This window comes from Dermacentor albipictus, chromosome 6 (assembly GCF_038994185.2).
Source record: "Dermacentor albipictus isolate Rhodes 1998 colony chromosome 6, USDA_Dalb.pri_finalv2, whole genome shotgun sequence".
NCBI lineage: Eukaryota > Metazoa > Arthropoda > Arachnida > Ixodida > Ixodidae > Dermacentor > Dermacentor albipictus.
In genome coordinates this window covers 142,717,962-142,737,380 of record NC_091826.1, presented here as the reverse complement: position 1 = coordinate 142,737,380, position 19,419 = coordinate 142,717,962, and the positions used below count along the sequence as shown (strand labels likewise).

Sequence of the window (19,419 nt, the reverse complement as noted above, 5' to 3'; positions counted from 1 at the left end):
GGACGGCGAGCGTGACTGCCGCCGCGGGAAAGGTGACATACTCTGCTGGTTCAGGTATTCTTCAATCGCCCTAGGCCTTTCGCCATATCTGGGACTTGGTGAATCTGCGGCAAAACCTTGCAGTCCGAGGTGGCGGTATGGGCATTCGTGGTATACGTGACCGGCTTCTCCACAGTGATAGCACAGAGGCCTTCTGTCCGGGGTATGCCAGATGTCAGGTTTCCTTTCGAGCAGGCGCTGATCCTCCATACGTTGGATCGGTTGCACTGATGGGAGCAGCAGGGCGTATGACATGGCGGAAGACGTGGCGGGGTCGAAATGGGTCAGAGCAGGGACAGGGACTCGCCTCAAAACTTCTGAATACCACGGCCGCTGATTCTATGCTGTCAGAGGTGGCGCATTGCTGCTTGGAATGGGACCTTGGACTGCTTGCTGCACTTCATTCCTCACAAGGGCAGAAAAGGAACCTAGCGTGGGCTGAGGTGGGCAGGTGAGCCGTTGAAGCTCGTGACGCACCACAGAGTGGATGAGGTCTCAGAGAACGTCCACGTTTTCAAAGGCAATCGCATCCATCGGTGAAGCAGTGTTCGCGTGCCTGTCATATGGAGCTGAGCGCTGGTCCGAAGGTAAAGTTGTGTTCAATTGCCTTTCATAGAGAGCTGAGCACTGGTGTAACATCTTTTCCATCATGGTGGCTTTGGTTAAGAATTCAGCCACGGTCTTCAGCGGGCTTTGAACAAGGCCAGCAAATAGCTGTTCCTTAACTCCCCGTATTAGATGGCGCAGCTTCTTTTCCTCGTCCACCCGACGGAAGAGGCGCATCAATCCTCAATGTACGACGTCACGCTCTCTTTCGGCAGATGAATGCGGGATTGGAGCGCCCGTTCGGCTCATTCGCGGCGATCAGCATTGATGTAGGTCTCCAGCAAGGCACGACGGAACTAGAGCCACAATTTGACGAGCCCTTCTCGGTCCTCGTACCAAGTGCGGGCACCGTCCTCCAAGCTGAAGTAGACGTTCCTTAACTTTGTCGCGTCGCTCCATTCGTTTATCTCGGCAACGCGCTCAAACTGGGCTAACCAGTCTTCTACATCCTCGAAGGTATCCCCGTGGAACACTTTCGGCACTCGGAGATTCTGCAGCAGATACTGAAGTTGCCGTTGTGGCCGTAACTTGCCTAATGGTCGGTAGAGACGTCGACGTTCCTTCCATACGGGTGTGTGGGGGCGTTGATGTTGTTGGGGAGAGATGATCAAGCTCCAGAGGCAACCCTCGGATTCTCCTGCTTGCCCGGTGAACAGGTGTGTTCACCAGTAGAGGACTGATACTCCTGCTACCAGGAGGGGTTTGTGGCATCGGATGAACCGTACCCCGCACCTCCACCAGTTCTGTCACGAAAAAACAATGGAAGATGTACCCGGCATCGATGAGGCAGACAAGAAGGCATGCAATAACTCAGGCCAGCGTCCTCAGCTTCTACTTCTTCAGCGCCCACCTCTTGCCGAGCGTGCGTTGCAGCCCCAACTTCTTTCTCAGCGCTGACTCGTGACACCTTGCGTCAATATATACTAATAGTAATTTATCACACAAGTAATGTCTGCCTTTTGAGGCAATCTACCTCAAGAGATGCAAGTGCCTGCAAATGGTGAAAGAAAATAAATCATTTGTGAACGACACATGCACGACACGGAGACGTAACACGACGACTTCCAGAGCTGTGACACAGTGACAGTTGATGTCAAAAGCAATGCAAATGCCTCTCTTCACTCCAGCAAATGCATTCTTCTACATGCACCAGGTTGTCTTGCGATTGTTACCTGTTGTGTGGAACCCTCGTACAAGAGCGAATAAAAGATTTTTTGAGTTTAGGATACAACGCTGGTCTATGCTTACTGTCTGTTAAAGGAAAGCCATAGGATATTGCCATGTTTTTATTTAGGCCAGTGAAAGCTTTCACTTCAAAAGAAGCACTTTTACCATTGCTCTTGTGTAACATGCACAACGTTCTGTAATGAAACATTTGCACAATTTTGTCGCTTTAATGGTGAGGTGGGATCATCGTAATCAATTTGTAAGCATCCTGCGAATGCTGTCGTACATTCTCCAAACTGACTCAAGCACAGCTGGCCACTCTGGTATGTATATGATGCATGTATAAATATCTTATATACACAAGCACAGGGATTCAATTCGATAATCGCTGGAAGCCTTCATTGTTATCATTGCCTACAGAGTGTTTGTCTGATTCCCGTGCATACATTCTCTTTAAAAAGAGTTGTACTATTTTCGAACACAATGGCAAGACATCACGCAGGCATTTGTGTGTCCCGTCATTGCCCCTACTATTTTCCTGGGCAAAAATTTGACTATTTTGCTACCTGTGCACAATGCATGAAGATATTTCAAATAAAGTTGCCATACGGTGTATTTCAGAGATCTCATTAACTCTTTCAGAACAATATGCTACTCTTTATTACTGGTTCATAGGAGCCCAGAACACGGCAGCTCAGCAGTAGGCTGAGATTACTTGAATTGAGTTTTGTTTTGGAGAAGAAAGACACTTTAAAGACATGTATAGCTGGTGACAACAATCACACAGCGGGAAAATACACCTTCCCCACCATATGAAATAAGACAGTCATGGACGTATGCAAGATATCAGTGTTGTATTACATAGCTTTTATCATGTTACCAATGAAGCAGTGTTACAAGATGTTAGTAGCAGTACTTCTACTGGCACTAAGCATAGGAAACATTCGTCACAATATGCATCAACATGTGAATTGGTTTACCAATAATCGTAATCACTGTTGTCTAGTGCAGTTGTCATATAAAGCTATGCACCTAAATACTATTTAGCACAAAGTACACACAAAATAATGAGCACATAAATACATGTCTGAGATGCTCTAAGGCACCTTTACTCGATGCAACTGTTAAGGTTGTGCATTACTCAATGTGTAAACATAAACAACATACCCAAGGGGACTGACAACGCATGTTCAACACACAAATAAGTGTTACATAAACTTTCAAGAACTACAAAAGGCAAGTTGATGTATGTCCATGAAAATATTGACTATTTTCCAATCTTATGTTTAACAAGTAAAGCATTCAACTTCAGTCTAATTACACGAACTCGTGAGGTGTACAACATATTTATGTGATGAAAATAAGAAGTATTGACATTTATGATGCCAAGAGCAAATGCTAAGAAAACTGTAATTATCTTTTGCCTCTAAAATGCAGCTATGTGAAGGTCACGGATAAGATAGTGCTTGCAGAATGCAGAATGATGGAAACATACAGTACAGAATGTCAATTATTACATCTTGCATTTCTTGTAAAATTACCTGTGCTTCAATGAGATACAAGCTGCAATATAAAAAATTTTAAACACTCAAAATCCATGGCTGTGAGCTTAGCGCATTTCTTTTCGGTAAAACAGCTGCAGACAACTAGTTTAGACATACAATAAGCTAATATAAATGAACCTACTCTAAACTTTGGCTAAGCACAGTACAGTATACTTCTGTTAATTCAACTCTGGTTAATTTGATTTTTTCAGTTTATTCAATCCTGGCTGAAGGTCCTGGCTGTCATCAAACTTTCGTTATTGCGATCCTAAAGTTGGCCTTTGCCGGATAATTTAAATTTGACCAGTCAGCACGCATGCACACCTGAACCCCTATGGTGGCTCTGATAGCGACCCCCTTAGTGGTAGCATCTGTATCGGCAGAGCTTACAGGACAATGATTTCGTTGAACAAACATCACCTCTCATCAAAAACACTTATTTTTGGCCCGCTCTAGGAAGATTTTCAAGCAATATGTGCAGCCCACAATGTTTGAGTTGATTATTTACTGTATTCTAATACACGCCTTTCTTTTTTAAATGAATATTGGGCAAGAAATTGCCTGCGCAGTACAGTAGGACAAAAGACGAAAACCACCTTCACAATGCTCACATGCTTTGCTGCACAACACGGATGTTAAAGCTGAAGCTGACCATATAAAAAAAATGGGTGGCAAAGCTGAGCTTAGGTAAGAAATTGGGTGAGCACTAACATTTCTACTTTGTTCGGGAGTTTCGTTCTTATTTCTGCGTTAGTTTACTGCTTTGGAAACATAGCAAGAGAGCATGCATTTTATTCGGGGGCTAGTTAGAATCGGGCACATGCTGCCAAAGTAATCGGTGGTGTGTTCTGGTGTTTCTTTTTTAACCTTGTTTAAATTGAGCTGCCGGATCACTCAAGCAATTTCGTCAGTCCCATCAGGGTTGAATAAACGGAGGTCAACTGTAAATGAAATGGAGCATAGCGAGAGGCAGCAATTCTGTGCTTCATGTTAGGAGCAGCAGCTTGCGCGACAGCCACTGACACAGCCACCAGCACACACCGCAAGTGGCAGCACATGCGACAACTCTGCCGATTACCGCTTTTCACTGGAATAGCTGCAGCAACCAAGTGCACAAACTTGGCGCCAGCTTCGTGGCGTCATTTTACACATTGCAAAGCCACAACAAAACACAAGCCAAATGTTGGTTTCACATAGATTTATGTTAAACAGCAGTAGATCAACATGACGTCTGTGACGTGTTTCATGCCGATTTTTTATCTTTCATAATATCAGTCGTTGCAAGCATTAGATGTATGTTTTGTCCATTTGCTTGCTCAGACATTTTTGTTGGTGCAGCAGTCTAGATGCACAAAAACAAAGGTGCACCTTGATGAACACCGCAAAGCTGCAGACCATACACACTCTCACAACATTAATTTTTCTATCATGTTCTTACAGGTGTCATATGAAATCATTTTATAGTGCACACAATCAGAAACATCACCACCTATGCAACTAAATTCAAAACAACATACACTGTGACACAGTTAGTGCATATTCGATGTCGCAGTTCACACAGGGGGTTAGAATAACCAAAGCAGCTTGATGGGCCCAGTAGTAACATGTGCTAACACAACACAAGAACACTGTTGACACCCACTAGTTATTTTGGGTACTCATACAGAGAGCATATAACATAATATAAATGCAAGGAATAAAATTAAATAGTGGCTCAGCTTATCGTGTGCAATACCACAGAAATACCGTGGAAAAACAGCATTGTATATATGTTAAAAGTATTAGCATCAGCAACGACTAACACCAAACACTACCACCTAACAGCTAAGCAAACAAAAAGCAAAACCTGAAGTAAACAGAATACCAGTACAAAAGCAAAACATGATGGCTTGACACTCATAATAAACATTATGCAGGACACAACCTGAAACTTGGTAGCACATCGCTTACACAAAAGGATAGTTGAAAGCACAATAAAATGTGCCCACACTTTCTTAAGTGTAAACCTTTACAATTGGTACAAAACCTTGTGCCACATCAAAATCAGCGACAGAAAGCCAGCTGTAGGCCCTGTACATGTCGTTATGCCCAGTACAATCCCTATGTCAGCAAAGTTGACAGTACACCGATAGAGTTCCTAAATTTTAGAGCATGTTTCTTGTTCAAAATTGGCATTTTCAATCTGCCACAAAGTTCTTAATAGCAGCTGCAAGTTACACTCATGCTTAAATGCAGGCTATAAAAGCTGTGGCACCAATCACGAAGCAGAGAAATTACAGCATTTTTATTCTTATCAGACACATAGGGCCGTGTATTTCAGAGTAATAAAACATCCTTACAATGCAGTAATGCTTTTTGCACAGTTTACCTAAATCTTTAGCTTAACACAAGCATATAGAGTAGGCCAGTCTCTTCACAAGTAAGTAAGTAAGTAAGCACTATATCACCAAATAATGAAGGTGTACACTTACATTGAAATTCTATGAGCTGCAACACAATCCACATGTTTAAAAGGGCCCCAAGACTGCATGGCAGAGCCATCATATGAAAAATTGGTGCAATAAAAAAATTTTGTGTCCCCAATAACATCTTTAGCATTGAATCAATATAGCAACACAACGTATCGCCACCGTCAAAACGAGTTATGTATAAGGCATGTACTACAGAACGATTCCTCTTTTGCACTTCCCTAAGAGCACTCGGCACCATCTGGCAGCACCGACACAAAGCCTATGTGCGGTCTCTGAAATGCATGGTGCACCGGTGCGTGCGCGTCATGCCGGGCTCCCCTTCTTTCGAGGCACCATCTAGTGTGGTCTGGTCTCGTCTCTGAGTGCGAGCCGAGTGTGTGGCTTCTTCGCTTGCCGCAACCCCCAGTGGCACCTGCTCAGTGGCCCAAGCATGAAGAGCCAGTGCATTTGCGGCGCATCCTGCTATTCGATTTGGCCCCGCATCAGAGAGATTTTCCTTAAACATTTTTTCCTCATTCTGGAGCAGCACATTCCCAGTGGCACATACATAGTTACCCAAGTTGGCATCAAAGACAAGCACAGACCCATCGGAACACACCCACTACTCCAAGCTGGCGCCAGAGTTTCACAGAATGGTGGTACCTACATAGTCTCGCATCTATAGTCATCCATGTCGGCGCGAAAGAGGTTTGCTGAAGAGTGGCACATATGTACGCATACTCAGTGACCCAAGTTGAAGGGAAAACTGTTAGATACATACAAACATACTCAGCCTCGTGCATCAAGTACCCTAAGAATGCTGATGCATCAATACTAGTAATTGTAAAAAGGGTGAGTTATGTCGTATGTTGGCAGCATTTTGAGCATGGGCACCGTGTTGCAGCTCATATTGCACACGACTGCACAGGAGATGAAAGACTGAATGACGCTCACCTAAGGCAACGTAGGAAGATAGTAATGTGCACAGTGAGACAAACAGGAAAAAAATGCCATTAGGTGTCCCAGTGATAGGACAACGCTAACAGAGCAAATGGAGGTGGACAGGCTTCCAGCACAAGTTAACCCATCTTCCTTTTTTTTTTAATGCTCCATTGCACACATCCACACAACAGCTAAGAGCACAGTGTCAGGGGGCCTCTTTCCAAGTAGTATATTAGCCTCGTGCATGACCGATGGTGGCGCTGTAAATGGCGCTCCGGTGACGTCAGACGGGGGACTCGGGTTTCGTCGTCTGCTATGCTCCTGCTAAAATAGCTTCATTTTCATTCGTTTGCTTGTGCTCCGATTGTTTGCTCGCATAGCAGAGCACTCTCCTATTACTATCTGTATTTTTTACTAGTGTTAGATTTATTAATGCGAGCATTAGGAGGAGGACAAACATTAAATATTTAATGTACCTTCTATGTAACGAGCCGATGTGCGACTATGGCGTTGTGCTGCCAAGTTCGAGGTCACTGATTTGACCATAGCCACACTTCAATGGGTGCGAAATGCAAATATGCTCGTGTATAGTTCAATTTAGATACACGTTAAAGAAACCAGGAGGTCAAAATTATTCCGAAGTTCTCCACTACAGCACTGGTTTTTCGCATGTAAAACGCCAGGATTTCATTTTTTATATATAAATAAATTTCTTTTCCAATGACAACAGCCCTTGCAGGCAGGGAATGCCCTAAAACTTGTGACTCAGTCATAACACATCGCGCTGAATGAGTAGATGAGAGTCTACACATGTCTGGAAATGAAGCATGATTGCAGGGCTCATTCAAAAAATTTCGTGCATACTAAGTGGCATCGTAGTTGAATGCAAGTTTTTGCTTCCACACATAATTCTATTCCCCTGGTGTTGCATATATGACACTTTTTTTAACAAGAAAATATATAATACTTTTACTTACAAGCAGTTTATCTTGAACATTAGTTTCAAGGCAGTCTATCATGTTTCGCAATCATCAAGCATGCTCCTTCGACTGTTCTCTTGCTAATAAATCTCATTACAACTTTCTAACACAAAAAATTTTAATTTTTTTAGGTTAGCATAAGACTATATCTGTTCAACACACTTTATGACTACCAAAAACGACTTCGAGAACATCACTTTATCAGTACCATAAAAATATTATGTTATAGAAAGAAAGAAAATGCCAGAAAGCCTATGAGCACTTTATTGCGCTTTTGTGTGTGTGTTTATTGTGTGCTAATGGGGTGTGTGTTTAGTACTTGAGCTACTTGTTCGGTCAAGTACCAGCAAACTCAAGCATATCAATTTTCTTGTGTTAGCTTTAAATATGTATGATGCATTTACAGAACAAAATATTTTGAAAACAGTGGTCTAAGCAAAGGTTGCCACTTGTTTTTGTTATGTGATAACACGAACCTTGCCCATGCAATGTGCTTACTACCCATGGCAGGAGCAACAATAAAAAACAACGGTTATGCCGAGCCAACTAACATGCAGGGGCGAGCTGTGTCAAGGTGAAAGCAATCAAGCTTAAATAAAATTTCCCTGCGAAATTCAGCACTACAGCACAAGACTACGTGGCTTTGTTCTGCCCATTAATTTTGTTCACCCTTGTATTGGACGCTTCAGATGGCATTTTGCTGAAATGCCGCTAAAGCAGCGCATGCATTAATGTGCCGCAGCGACTATGTAGTTTCCTAAGAATGGCATCAATCGTCTTTCGTGATGGGCTAAGCCCGCTAGGCAGCAACAAAATTGGAATGTCTGTGGCCAATGGAGCAAGCGACCAAACACGGTACTGCCACGGAGACCCAGTAGGAGGCCAACTGCTGCAATTCATCGTCAAAAAAGGGCCAACAAATCATTATGACTGCGCCATGACAATGACACTGCAATGACAAGAAACCACCACCATACACACACATGTGCACACTGATGACTAGCAGGCGATGCCAGGAGCAATCCACCCTAAGCATGGTGACAACTGCGACTCTGCTCGATTTCATGGGGAATAGCGTCCTGGAATATACCTGTAGAGTCACATTTCCAATACTCGAGCAGAGCACATCAGCCGACAACTTCAAGTCGCCGTCCGCCCCCCCCCCCCCCCTCCTGACGTCACACGCAAGAGGGCGCCACTCAAGGATCTCGAGGCTAATAGCTCACTGTGATGTACTGTATCTAGTGCAAATGAAATTGAAATTTTTTAAAATTTGGCTGCGATGAAGGACAGAAAGAGCAGTGCCTAGAAAATACTTTCTACCTGTTCTTAAGCAAATGTGACAATACTGAGTGTTAATACATATCCTAGTACTACATATACTGTGTGTTTTAACATGTATTAGGATAAACAGATGCTAGAACATATTGAGAATTTCAAACAAATGTAGCATTTACCAGGCGTTTCAGTAACAAACTTTGGGAGATTTGCGATTTGGGCTGGGTTGTATGGTATTTTTGTAAAAGGAACTATGAGAGCGTGAAAACACCAGACATTAAAGGGACAGTGAGCAGCCATTTGGCAGCTCACTGTTCCACATGCTTGCGCTGTCTGCCGTTCCAGAAGTGCAAAATTGTCATCAAGTGCAGTCAGTGACGGGCTAGAGGACCCGTTCCTAATCTATAAGGCTGTAGACAGTACTAGCTGTCTGCAGCACGGCGCGTATAGCAAGGTCACCGGTCTGGCAGACTAGGTGCATGCATTGTTTCCACAATTTCATCTTTTATTTTGTAACCCTTCTTTTGTACCTCAATAGTGTATGTGCTGTTTATTCAATTTTATTACTTTTGTGGTGTTTATACATTTCAATATCTGCAATAAGTCAAGCATATTGTTGCAAGCCAAAGCTGTGTGTGTGTGTGTGTGTGGCCCCTTAATATGGGGCTGTATTGTTGTGCTGTTATAGTTCCATTTTCAAAAATTTCAGTGACAGCTTTTTCAAATAACTGAAAATTGGGGAATCAAGGCAAGAAATATTGCTCGCCAAAATTCACAGCAGTGGTGAACATAGCAAACTGTGTGATGAATGCCAATAAAGATAATTAGTTAAAAAATTTTTCCGACCGGCCCCTTATCTGACAATGTTAGTACACATGTTGCAATTGAGGAATCAAGAGCTATCACTGCTGAATGCATATCCATTTAGTCAAAATTGTGATACTAGCCCCGTACACAAGATGCATGTCTCCAATCAGACTAACCTTCCAAGAAATGTTGGCCAATCAAGGACACACATGCAGACAAGCCTGATTACGAGGAAGTCTTTTGTTATGTGTAAAACGTTTTCTAGCAAGCTAAAGAAATCTTCACACACTTGGGAGTTCTCACCCAGTCCCACAAGGATAGCCATGAACCTTATGTGTGCTTCCTTTATTAAATGCTAGATGCCCGCTACCTCGCTACCAGAAAACCTGTGGGACGCCAAGCCACATGTGGCGCTTCCAACAGGAAGGTGCCGGCCGTGCAGTGTGTGTAACAAAGCAAGCGCACGTGTAAACAGACCAAAAGCATGCGGTATGGAAGCCAATGAGTGCACCATTCACAGGCACTTCTTAAGGCGGTCGTCGATGGGTCTGCGTCGATGCAGGAAAAATGGTGGCGGGCACAAATGCTATGATCGAGACAACAACAGGAGCTGGATCTGGCGTTGCCACCCCCACGGAGAACAGGAGCACTGATGTCGCCCAAGGAAGCCATCCGAGCAGCACTTAAAAGCTGGCTGCATGCTCCTGTTGCAGGTGCTCGTGGAGCTGCTCACCATACCTGAAAATTCGGTTGCAGAACCGGCACCGGTAGGGACAGGCACCGTGCCGCCGCAGGTGCAACTTCATGTTGCACTTCTGTGCAAACGTCCTCGGGCATAACTCGCACTGATATGGCCGCTCGCCCGTGTGGACACGCTGGTGACGATTCAGTGCTTGCTTGTAAATAGTTGAGTAGCTGCAGATATTGCACTGATAGCGCTGCACATTCAGCGGAAGTGGTGCTGCCAAGGCTCCTCGGCTTGAGGATTGATCGCCAACGTGAACCACACCTGCAAGCAAGGGAGAGAGGTACACGCATTGGCAAAACATGAAAGTGCCACCCAAGTCACCGATGAGACCTGCCACCATGATCACCATTATAACTAATCACTGTCAGCTTATTTTAGCACCCACTGAAAGAAGAAAGCCTCTGCTAGTGATCTCCAGATACTTGTGACTTGTGTCAGCTGACTCCAGGCCTTATCTTGAAACTTTACGCGACTCATCAGCCAACCTTCTGCCACTTTCCTTTTCTTCAGCATCCATCCTCTTACACAGGTTATGCGCTCAACAGATTAGGTGATCTGCCCGGTTCCAGCCCTCCCTTTTAATCTCAACTATAATAAAGTTCAGCAGCATGTTACACTCCTGTAACATGTGAAGGCATGGCATTAAGTTAGACGATCGGAGGGGTCAGACTTCTAGCAAGGCACAACGAGCCACAGTGTGAAGTAAACATATGGTGCAGTAGGTCGACCTCCTCAACAACACATGCGAGCATCTAATGCACTACCTAGAAGTTCTCTCTTTCTTTCTATTGTTCCTTCGCTCTTTCTTTTTTTTTTTGTTCATTCATGTTCAGCAGGGGCATGAGCCATTCCCGATGATGATATTTTTTGCTTCACCGGACTAGACGGCACTTTTTTCAGGTGTGAGCCATCGCGACGAGCCACTTAAGGCCTTAATATCAGTTACACGAGTTCACCCTTTAATCCTTACTGCTGTCCTCCTAAACCAACCGAAACCCTGGCAAGAATTGACTAGCAGGCCAGTTGGTTCATGATAACAGAAAACCAGTGCTAGAAGACAGGAGAGGTTAGGAAGGAGCACACAGACACTACGCTGAAATCCTAACACATCACTGAAATGCTAATATCAACAATTCTATAGGTGCAGTGAAAAAACACTGAAGCGCAGTCAAAGCTGAACACACTGACCTCTGGAAAATCATGCAATAGGCAAGAATTGTTGAAACTATTACGATGAAATGCATAAACAAAATGAAACTCTTTCATCTACTACCATAATTTTCAAAGACAACTTTTTTGATATCGGGAATCCCTGCAATATTTATTTACCTTTTTCACTGCAACGGGTCACACCATATATTAAAGAATGGAGCACATTTTTCAGGGTGAAATGTAAAGAGATTGTTTTAAGCAAACATATCTAAGCACTTCAGGAAAAATTCATTGCTATCTTTGATGTCATCTCATGTAGTGTTCATCTAAAATCAATAAAAAAAGGACGCTACAAAACAATACATGCAACCACTATGACCGTGACATACATTGTTAAATAGGAAATTTGTGGCGCAGACATAAAACAAGTCTAAAATCCAAGCACAACCTGAGAGCTTCATTCAGAAATGTACGGCGATAAGCTTGCCAAAAAGAAAGTTTCAAGCAATAGGAGAATCACAAGGAGGCAGATGCACACAGTACAATCACAGATAGCAGAAAAACTCTCCAGCCATCGAGGAACTCACATGGTAACAATCAACACACAAAAGCACATGTACACGCAACAATGGGCATCACTACTGTTGCAGAAGGAAAGAGGAATAACTGGGGAAAATAAAGTTAATCCCTCAGCCAAATCCAAAGAATTCTAATCCAAGCAACAGAAGTCAATACTCATGAATGTATGAAGCAAACACACAATGTGCCAAGGACACTGCACATTGAACCCCTTAAGCGCCCTGAGAAATATCGAAATAATTGATGAGAAGTAATTTTTTTAACCGGTACTGGGCTTTTTTTTTATTCTTGTCTAAAGACGTTGATAACAAGAATGCCTATAAGCTTGACTGCTCTTACTGAAAATAATTTTAAAAAGACAATGTGTATTATTATTCACGTGTGAAAACTACAAGTTAGTGCAACCTATGTCATGACAAGTTGTCTCGTGATCGGCAGCTAAGGTGAACACAATGAAAAAAGCTGTGAAACACAGTTGGTAGAAAAAGTGAACAACTTCCTTGTCTCGTGCTTACATTATTGAAAACAGAGCATGAATACATTATATGAAACTATTTATTTTTGGCTAGTTCAATGCTTTGCAGGGCAATTTTAAGCTTGAACAGCGGTAACAGTACAATGACACAATATGGTCCATTAGCACCATTTGATTCTATGTGAGACACTACAGACTGCGTGAAAGACGATTGAAAGTAAGACTGTATGCTTCCCTTTTAGAAAGCATGCCTCAGAAAAACATGGTGTAAACTGTTTGACAAAACAATATATTAGAGAGTGCAAAATTTGTAAAAAAACCGCAGGCTGCCATTTTTCTTTTTTTCACCACAAGTGTCTTTACGTACACCAACTTAAAGGACATGTTGATCTCTATATATTCATTTCCACTATTTGCCCATTATCTGACTTCTGTCTCTGAATAATTCAATGGCTGAATAAACGTACACTTGCCAACAGAAAAAATTCAATGTTTTGTTGCACTTTGTACTACCATTGTTTAAGATATTGTCACGTAGGTGACGGTGAGCTACCTGGCACGCAGGCAGACAGAAAGGGACACTGCGTCGGCGTTAGACGTAAAGAGAGTTTAATGGGCGAACTTGTGCCCTAAATCAAGCGAACAACGTGGTGACGGCGAAAGCAGCAAGCGCGTCTGGGGCGTTCGTCGGACCGAGACCAGCGCAAGCGGTGGTCCCGTATTTATATGTTTAGCGTCCATGATCGAAACGTGTCAAGCGACGTCGCTTGCGTCGCAGTGACGCTGGTCGCGTCGCAGCGATGCGAGCTGCGTAGCTCGTGTCGCTACAAGCTGAAATAAACGCACATGGCATTACCTCCCGCCCCCTCAGGGTAAAAAAAGCATCGCCTCGATGCTAACGAAAACAAGAAACTTGTAAGCATACAATCAACAATGGAAAACGAGACAAAAAAGAATGTCTGTTAGTCCGCTAACGCTCTAAAAACTTTTTGAGGCGCGCAACGTGCACCATCTCAGGTTGCACGCGACATCGCTGTGACTGCGTCACTCCATCAGGCACAACCTCGTAGACCAGCGGTCCAAGTCGTTGAGTTATCTTGTAGGGCCTGAAGTAATGGCGCAGGAGCTTCTTACTAAGCCTGCGGCGACGAATCGGTGTCCACACTATAACGCGGTCACCAAGTGCGTAATCTTGGTCTCGTCGTCCTAGGTTGTAGAGTCGGGCGTCAACATTTCGCTGCTCTTTAATACGCATTCAGGCTAGCTGGCGAGCTTCCTCGGAACGTTGAAGGAAGCCGGCAACGTCTGCATGGATGTTGTCGTCTTCAACGTGAGGCAACATCGCATCAAGCATCGTGGCGACTTGGCGACCGAAGATAAACTCGAATGGCGTCATCTGCGTTGTCTCCTGTGGCGCGGTGTTGTAGGCGAAAGTCACGTACGGAAGGACTTCGTCCTAAGTCTTGTGCCCGACATCGACATACATGGTGAGCATGTTGGCGAGGGTTTTATTTAAACGCTCCGTAAGGCCGTTTGTCTGCGGGTGGTACGCTGTAGTGCACCGATGGCTCGTGTGGCTCAAGTGCAGAATCTGTTGCATAAGTTCAGCTGTGAATGCCGTACCTCTGTCCGTAATAAGGACCTCGGGTGCACAATGACGGAGAACGATGTTCTTTATGAAGAATCTGGTGACCTCGATTGCATTTCCCGACGCTAACGCTGCTGTCCCAGCATAGCGCGTCAGATAGTCCGTTGCTACCACTATCCACCTGTTCCCGCAAGTAGACGTCGGGAAGGGGCCAAGCAGATCCATGCCTATCTGCTGGAATTGTTTCCATGGTGGCTCGATTGGTTGCAGGAGGCCGGCTGGCCTTGTAGGCGGTGTTTTCCGACGTTGGCAATCTCGGCAGGTTTTCACGTAGCGTGCGACGTCTGCGTTCAGGCCCGGCCAGTAGTACTTTTTAATTCTTCTGAGAGTTCGAGTGAATCTCAGATGCCCTGCTCTCAGCTCATTGAGAGACGCTTCTAAAATCTCTTGCCTTCGCTTGAATGGCACGACAAGTAGATATGCCGCTTTGTACGGCGTGAAGTTCTTTTTCACAAGCACATTGTCGCTCAGGCACAGCGATGAAAGCGCGCGTCTGAATGCCTTTGGCACTGAATCAGTCTTCCCTTCGAGATATTGAACCACACAGCGTAGATCAGGATCGGCATGTTGATCTTGTGCGAAGGTGTTAGAGCTTATGGGCCCAAGGAAGGCATCGTCGTCATCGTCACAGGGCGGGGCGGATTCAACAGGGGCTCTCGAAAGGCAGTCGGCGTCTGTGTGCTTTCGGCCTGACTTATACATGACGGTGACGTCGAACTCCTGTACAGTCGCAGGCTCCAACGAGCGAGGCAACCTGACGGGTCTTTCAGGTTAGCGAGCCAGCACAGAGCGTAGTGGTCACTGACGACCTTGAAGTGCTTCCCGTAATGATACGGCCGAAATTTTGTGACTGGCCGAACGACAGCGAGGCATTCCTTTTTGGTCGTTGAATAGTTCAATTCGGCTTTCGACAGGGATTTGCTCGCGTAGGCGATGGCTCGCTCCAGGCCGTTCTTCTTTTGAATCAACACAGCACCGACTCCTATGCTGCTTGCATCCGTGTGGATCTCGGTGTCAGCGCTCTCGTCCACATGGCCGAGTACTGGCGGTGACTGGAAGCGTCTTTGAAGTTCGTGAAAAGTGTCTTCTTGGGGCTTCTTTCATGTGTGCTGCGCGTCGGCTTTCGTAAGGCGAGTGAGAGGCTCTGCGATTAGAGAGAAATCTCGGACAACGCCTGTAATACGCACAGAGCCCCAAAAATCTATGGACGACTTTCTTTTCACTGGGTATTGGGAAACTTTCGATGGCTGCCGTCTTTTTGGGGTCCGGACGCACACCTTCGCGATTAACTATGTGACTGAGGAACAGGAGCTCTTTGTAGGCGAAACGACATTTCTCTGGTTTCAGAGTGAGTCCCGACACCCTAATTGCCTCTAGCACGGTCTCCAGCCTATTAAGGTGCTCGTCGAAGGTGGATGCGAAAATGACTACGTCATCGAGATATACGAGGCATATCTGCCATTTCAGCCCAGACAGCACGGTGTCCATGACACACTGAAATGTCGCCGGGGCTGAGCATAGTCCGAATGGCATGACTTTAAATTCATAAAGACCGTCCGGCGTGACGAAAGCAGTCTTCTCACGGTCCCTCTCGTTGATCTCAATCTGCCAGTAGCCGCTCCGGAGGTCCATCGACGAAAAATACTTGGCACCGCACAGTCGATCTAACATGTCGTCGATTCTCGGAAGCGGGTAGACGTCTTTTTTCGTGATGCTGTTGAGACGCCTATAATCGACGCAAAATTGTAGGGTACCATCTTTCTTCTTTACAAGTAGCACGGGTGAACACCACGGGCTCTTGGACGGCTGAATGACGTCGTCGCGAAGCATTTCTTCAACTTGTGTCTTGATTGTTAAACGTTCTCACGCTGAAACGCGGTAGGGAATTCGGCGGACGGGACGAGTCGATTCATCGGTTGTAATGCGATGCCGGATCCTCGATGACCTTGAAAAACATTCGGAATATCGCAGAAGAAGGCGACGCAGCTTTTCTTTTGTTGAGGCAGGGCGGGGTTAATGTCGAAGTTCACCTCATCAGTCACCATCGGCGACGCCTCATGGGACAACTCGGAGAGCGCTAATGTCGCTTATTTCAGCGAACTCTTCCAAGAAAGCAACCGTCGTACCCCTGTTGAGGTGCTTGTGTTCCGTGCTGAAATTGGTTATTAGCACAGCCGCTCTGCCTTTACAGAGATGGACGACACCGCATGCGTTGCAAATTTGGCAATCCAGAAGCAGCTGCAAGTTTGCTTCGACAATCGCATTGCTGCTTGAGAACACGTCTGTTTCGACGAGTGCCATGACGCCAGCATTTGGCGGGAGGCTCACTTGATCGTCAAGGATGGCGAACGCGGTGCGATGTTAATGATTGCTTTGCATTCTTTCTGACCATTTTGTCATCAGTGTTATGGTTTTCATCTGCAGGTTGATCACCGCACCATTTTCGTTCAGGAAGTCCATCACGAGGATTACGTCGCGAGAGCAGTGCTGTAGGATGATGAAGTTCACAGGGTAGGTGTGACCGTGAAAAGCCACTCGCGCAGTGCATCGTCCGGTCGGGGTTATGAGGTGGCTTCCTGCTGTGCATATTTGAGGACCTTCCCATGCGATTTCGACTTTCTTGAGTTGTGATAAAAATCGTCCACTAACGACGAAGTAGTCGACCCCGGTGTCGATGAGTGCAACCACTGGATGTCCATCTAGGGTAACTTGTAAGTCGGCACTTGGTGTTCGCGTTCGATGTCGGTCGGTCACCGACTGTATGGTCTGTTGCTTCGCACGGTCGCGGCTGCAACGGGTGGAAGTCTCGTGGCAAGGGGCTGTTGTGGCCTTCAGCCGCACCATAGTATTTGTGGTGTTGGGCCGCGGTTGCGTCGTGTTGTTGGAATGCGTCAAGGCGTTGGAATTCGTCGTGGTTGTAGGAGGGTTTTTAGGTCTTCGCTCGAGAGCGGCGTCACCTCCTGACGTCGCTGGCTTTAGTTTCCCCTACGAGGGCTCTGTGACCTCTCCCTTGCGTACCCTTGGTACGGCGAAGACGAACGCCGTAGGTAGGGTGATGGGGACCTGAAGCGACGTGGGGCGGCATCTTCAGTTGCTCGAAGATAGGCTTCAATTTCTCGAGGCCGTTGGCCAGGCAGAGGTCGTGGGGCGTCGATGTTGTACCCGCGGAGGCCCATCTGACGGTAGGGGCATTCTTGTAGGAGGTGGCCAGCTTCACCACAGTGAAAACAAAGCAGTCGTCAATCTGGGGTTCTCCAGATGTCAGTCTTTCTCGTGGTGGTTTGCCAAAACATGTTTGAGCAGACGGCCTGCTGTGGATGCGGCGGTGGCAGGTAGGCTTGGCTGCATTGTGGTGGCGGGTACATTTCCCGTCACCAGCTGGTTGGCCTCGCTTGGCTTTGCAGAGCAGCGGCGTAAGTTGAAACGCGTGGCTCCTGGCAAGGTGGCAATATAGTTGGCGCCATTTCGGCAGGATCGATTGTGCCCAGCGCTTGTTGTACCTCGTCCCTTACAACATCGGCGAGCGAGGATATTTGCGGTTGCACACCCAGTAGCAACTTGCGCAGCTCGTCGCGCATGATGGCACGGATGGTATCTCGAAGGGGCACTGCGGAGGTACTTCAGGAGTCGTCGCAGTCTGACGGAGGAGCACGTAAGTTGCGGTCATATTGTTTTGCGCGAAGCTCGAGCGTCTTCTCGATAGTAGCCGCTTCGTTAATCCATTCGGCGACGGTCCTCGACGGGTTGCGAATGAGAGCGACGAAAAGTTGCTCCTTGACGGCCCTCATAAGGTACTGAAGCTTCTTGTCTTCAGTCATGTTGGCGTCCCCGTGGCGGAAGAGCTTTTGCATTTCTTCCGCAAAGACGGTTACGGACTCGTTTGGATGCTGCTGGCGAGTTTGAAGCAAGGCCTCAGCTCGTTCTTTGCGCAGAATGCTTGTGAAAGTTACAGATAAGTGCCTCTTGAAAGCCTCCCACGTTGTCAGGGACAGCTCCTGATTCTCGTACCATGTTCTAGCAGAGCCTTCGAGAGAGGAGAAGACGTTCCGAAGTTTGTCTTTGTCAGACCACTTGTTGAAGGTTGCAACTCGTTCGTAACGTTCCAGCCAATCTTGTACATCTTCGCAAGTGGAGCCGCTAAAAAGCGGAGGTACTCGTGGCTGCTGGACGATGAGCGGCGCAGCTGTAGTGGCGGCTTGCACTGGTGACGTCGAGCGGTGGTTCACACGGCGACCAGGGGCAGGTAGTGGTCCCAATTCCGCCGGCAGTCCTTGTAGTCGGCGGCTGCTTCGGGTTTCTTCCTTCTTGTCTTCTCTGGAGCTGTCTTCCGCGTCGCCAGCTCCAGATGCAGTTGGGCTGGTGCCCCGGCTTTGAGGGGGTGTCCGGAGCATAAGCACCTCCACCAAAATGTCACATAGGTGACGGTGAGCTACCTGGCATGCAGGCAGACAGAAAGGGACACTGCGTTGGTGTTAGACGTAAAGAGAGTTTAATGGGCGAGCTTGTGCCCTAAATCAAGCGAACAACACGGTGATGGCGAAAGCAGCAAGCGCGTCAGGGGTGTTCCTCGGACTGAGACCAGCGCAAGCGGTGGTCCCGTATTTATACGTTTCGCATCCATGATCGAAACGCGTCAAGCTGCTACAAGCCAAAATAAACGCACGTGGCAATATTCTGTTTCGTTTTTCAGTTTTATCTTCTTCATGTAACACAAGTGCACCAATATTAAGGCGTAAAGCTGTTCTTGGGCACGTTAAAAATTGATAAAAAAATGTTAACTTCGACAAGCACACTGAAAATCAGCTGTCCTTACTCTGACAATGCCAACTTGCGCACACCACCCTGCTCTTGCATTGGAATACATCTTCCCTCACCTAAGGACTGCATTAGCCCTCTAAAATGACTCCCACTTCATCCTCAGGGCATTCCTCAGAGACATATATGCCAGGCACAGGTGGCTAGAAGAAGGTAGTCACAAGGATCTTTTCACCATGCCACATGTAC

The 19,419-nt window shown here is 46.2% G+C and overlaps 1 protein-coding gene across 12 annotated transcripts in view; it reads right to left on the bottom strand.

The window, feature by feature from the left end:
* Positions 1–19,419, bottom strand: part of LOC139061392 (uncharacterized) — a 59,961-nt gene that overhangs the window by 16,828 nt on the left and 23,714 nt on the right. For all 12 annotated transcript variants that reach the window (XR_011515431.1, XM_070541384.1, XM_070541383.1 and 9 more), the window contains one exon: positions 10,552–10,822. Coding sequence is in view for 11 of the 12 variants with exons in the window: in XM_070541384.1 (XP_070397485.1) it covers positions 10,552–10,822 (271 nt within the window). In the remaining variant the exon portion in view is untranslated. The remainder of the gene's footprint in view (positions 1–10,551; positions 10,823–19,419) is intronic.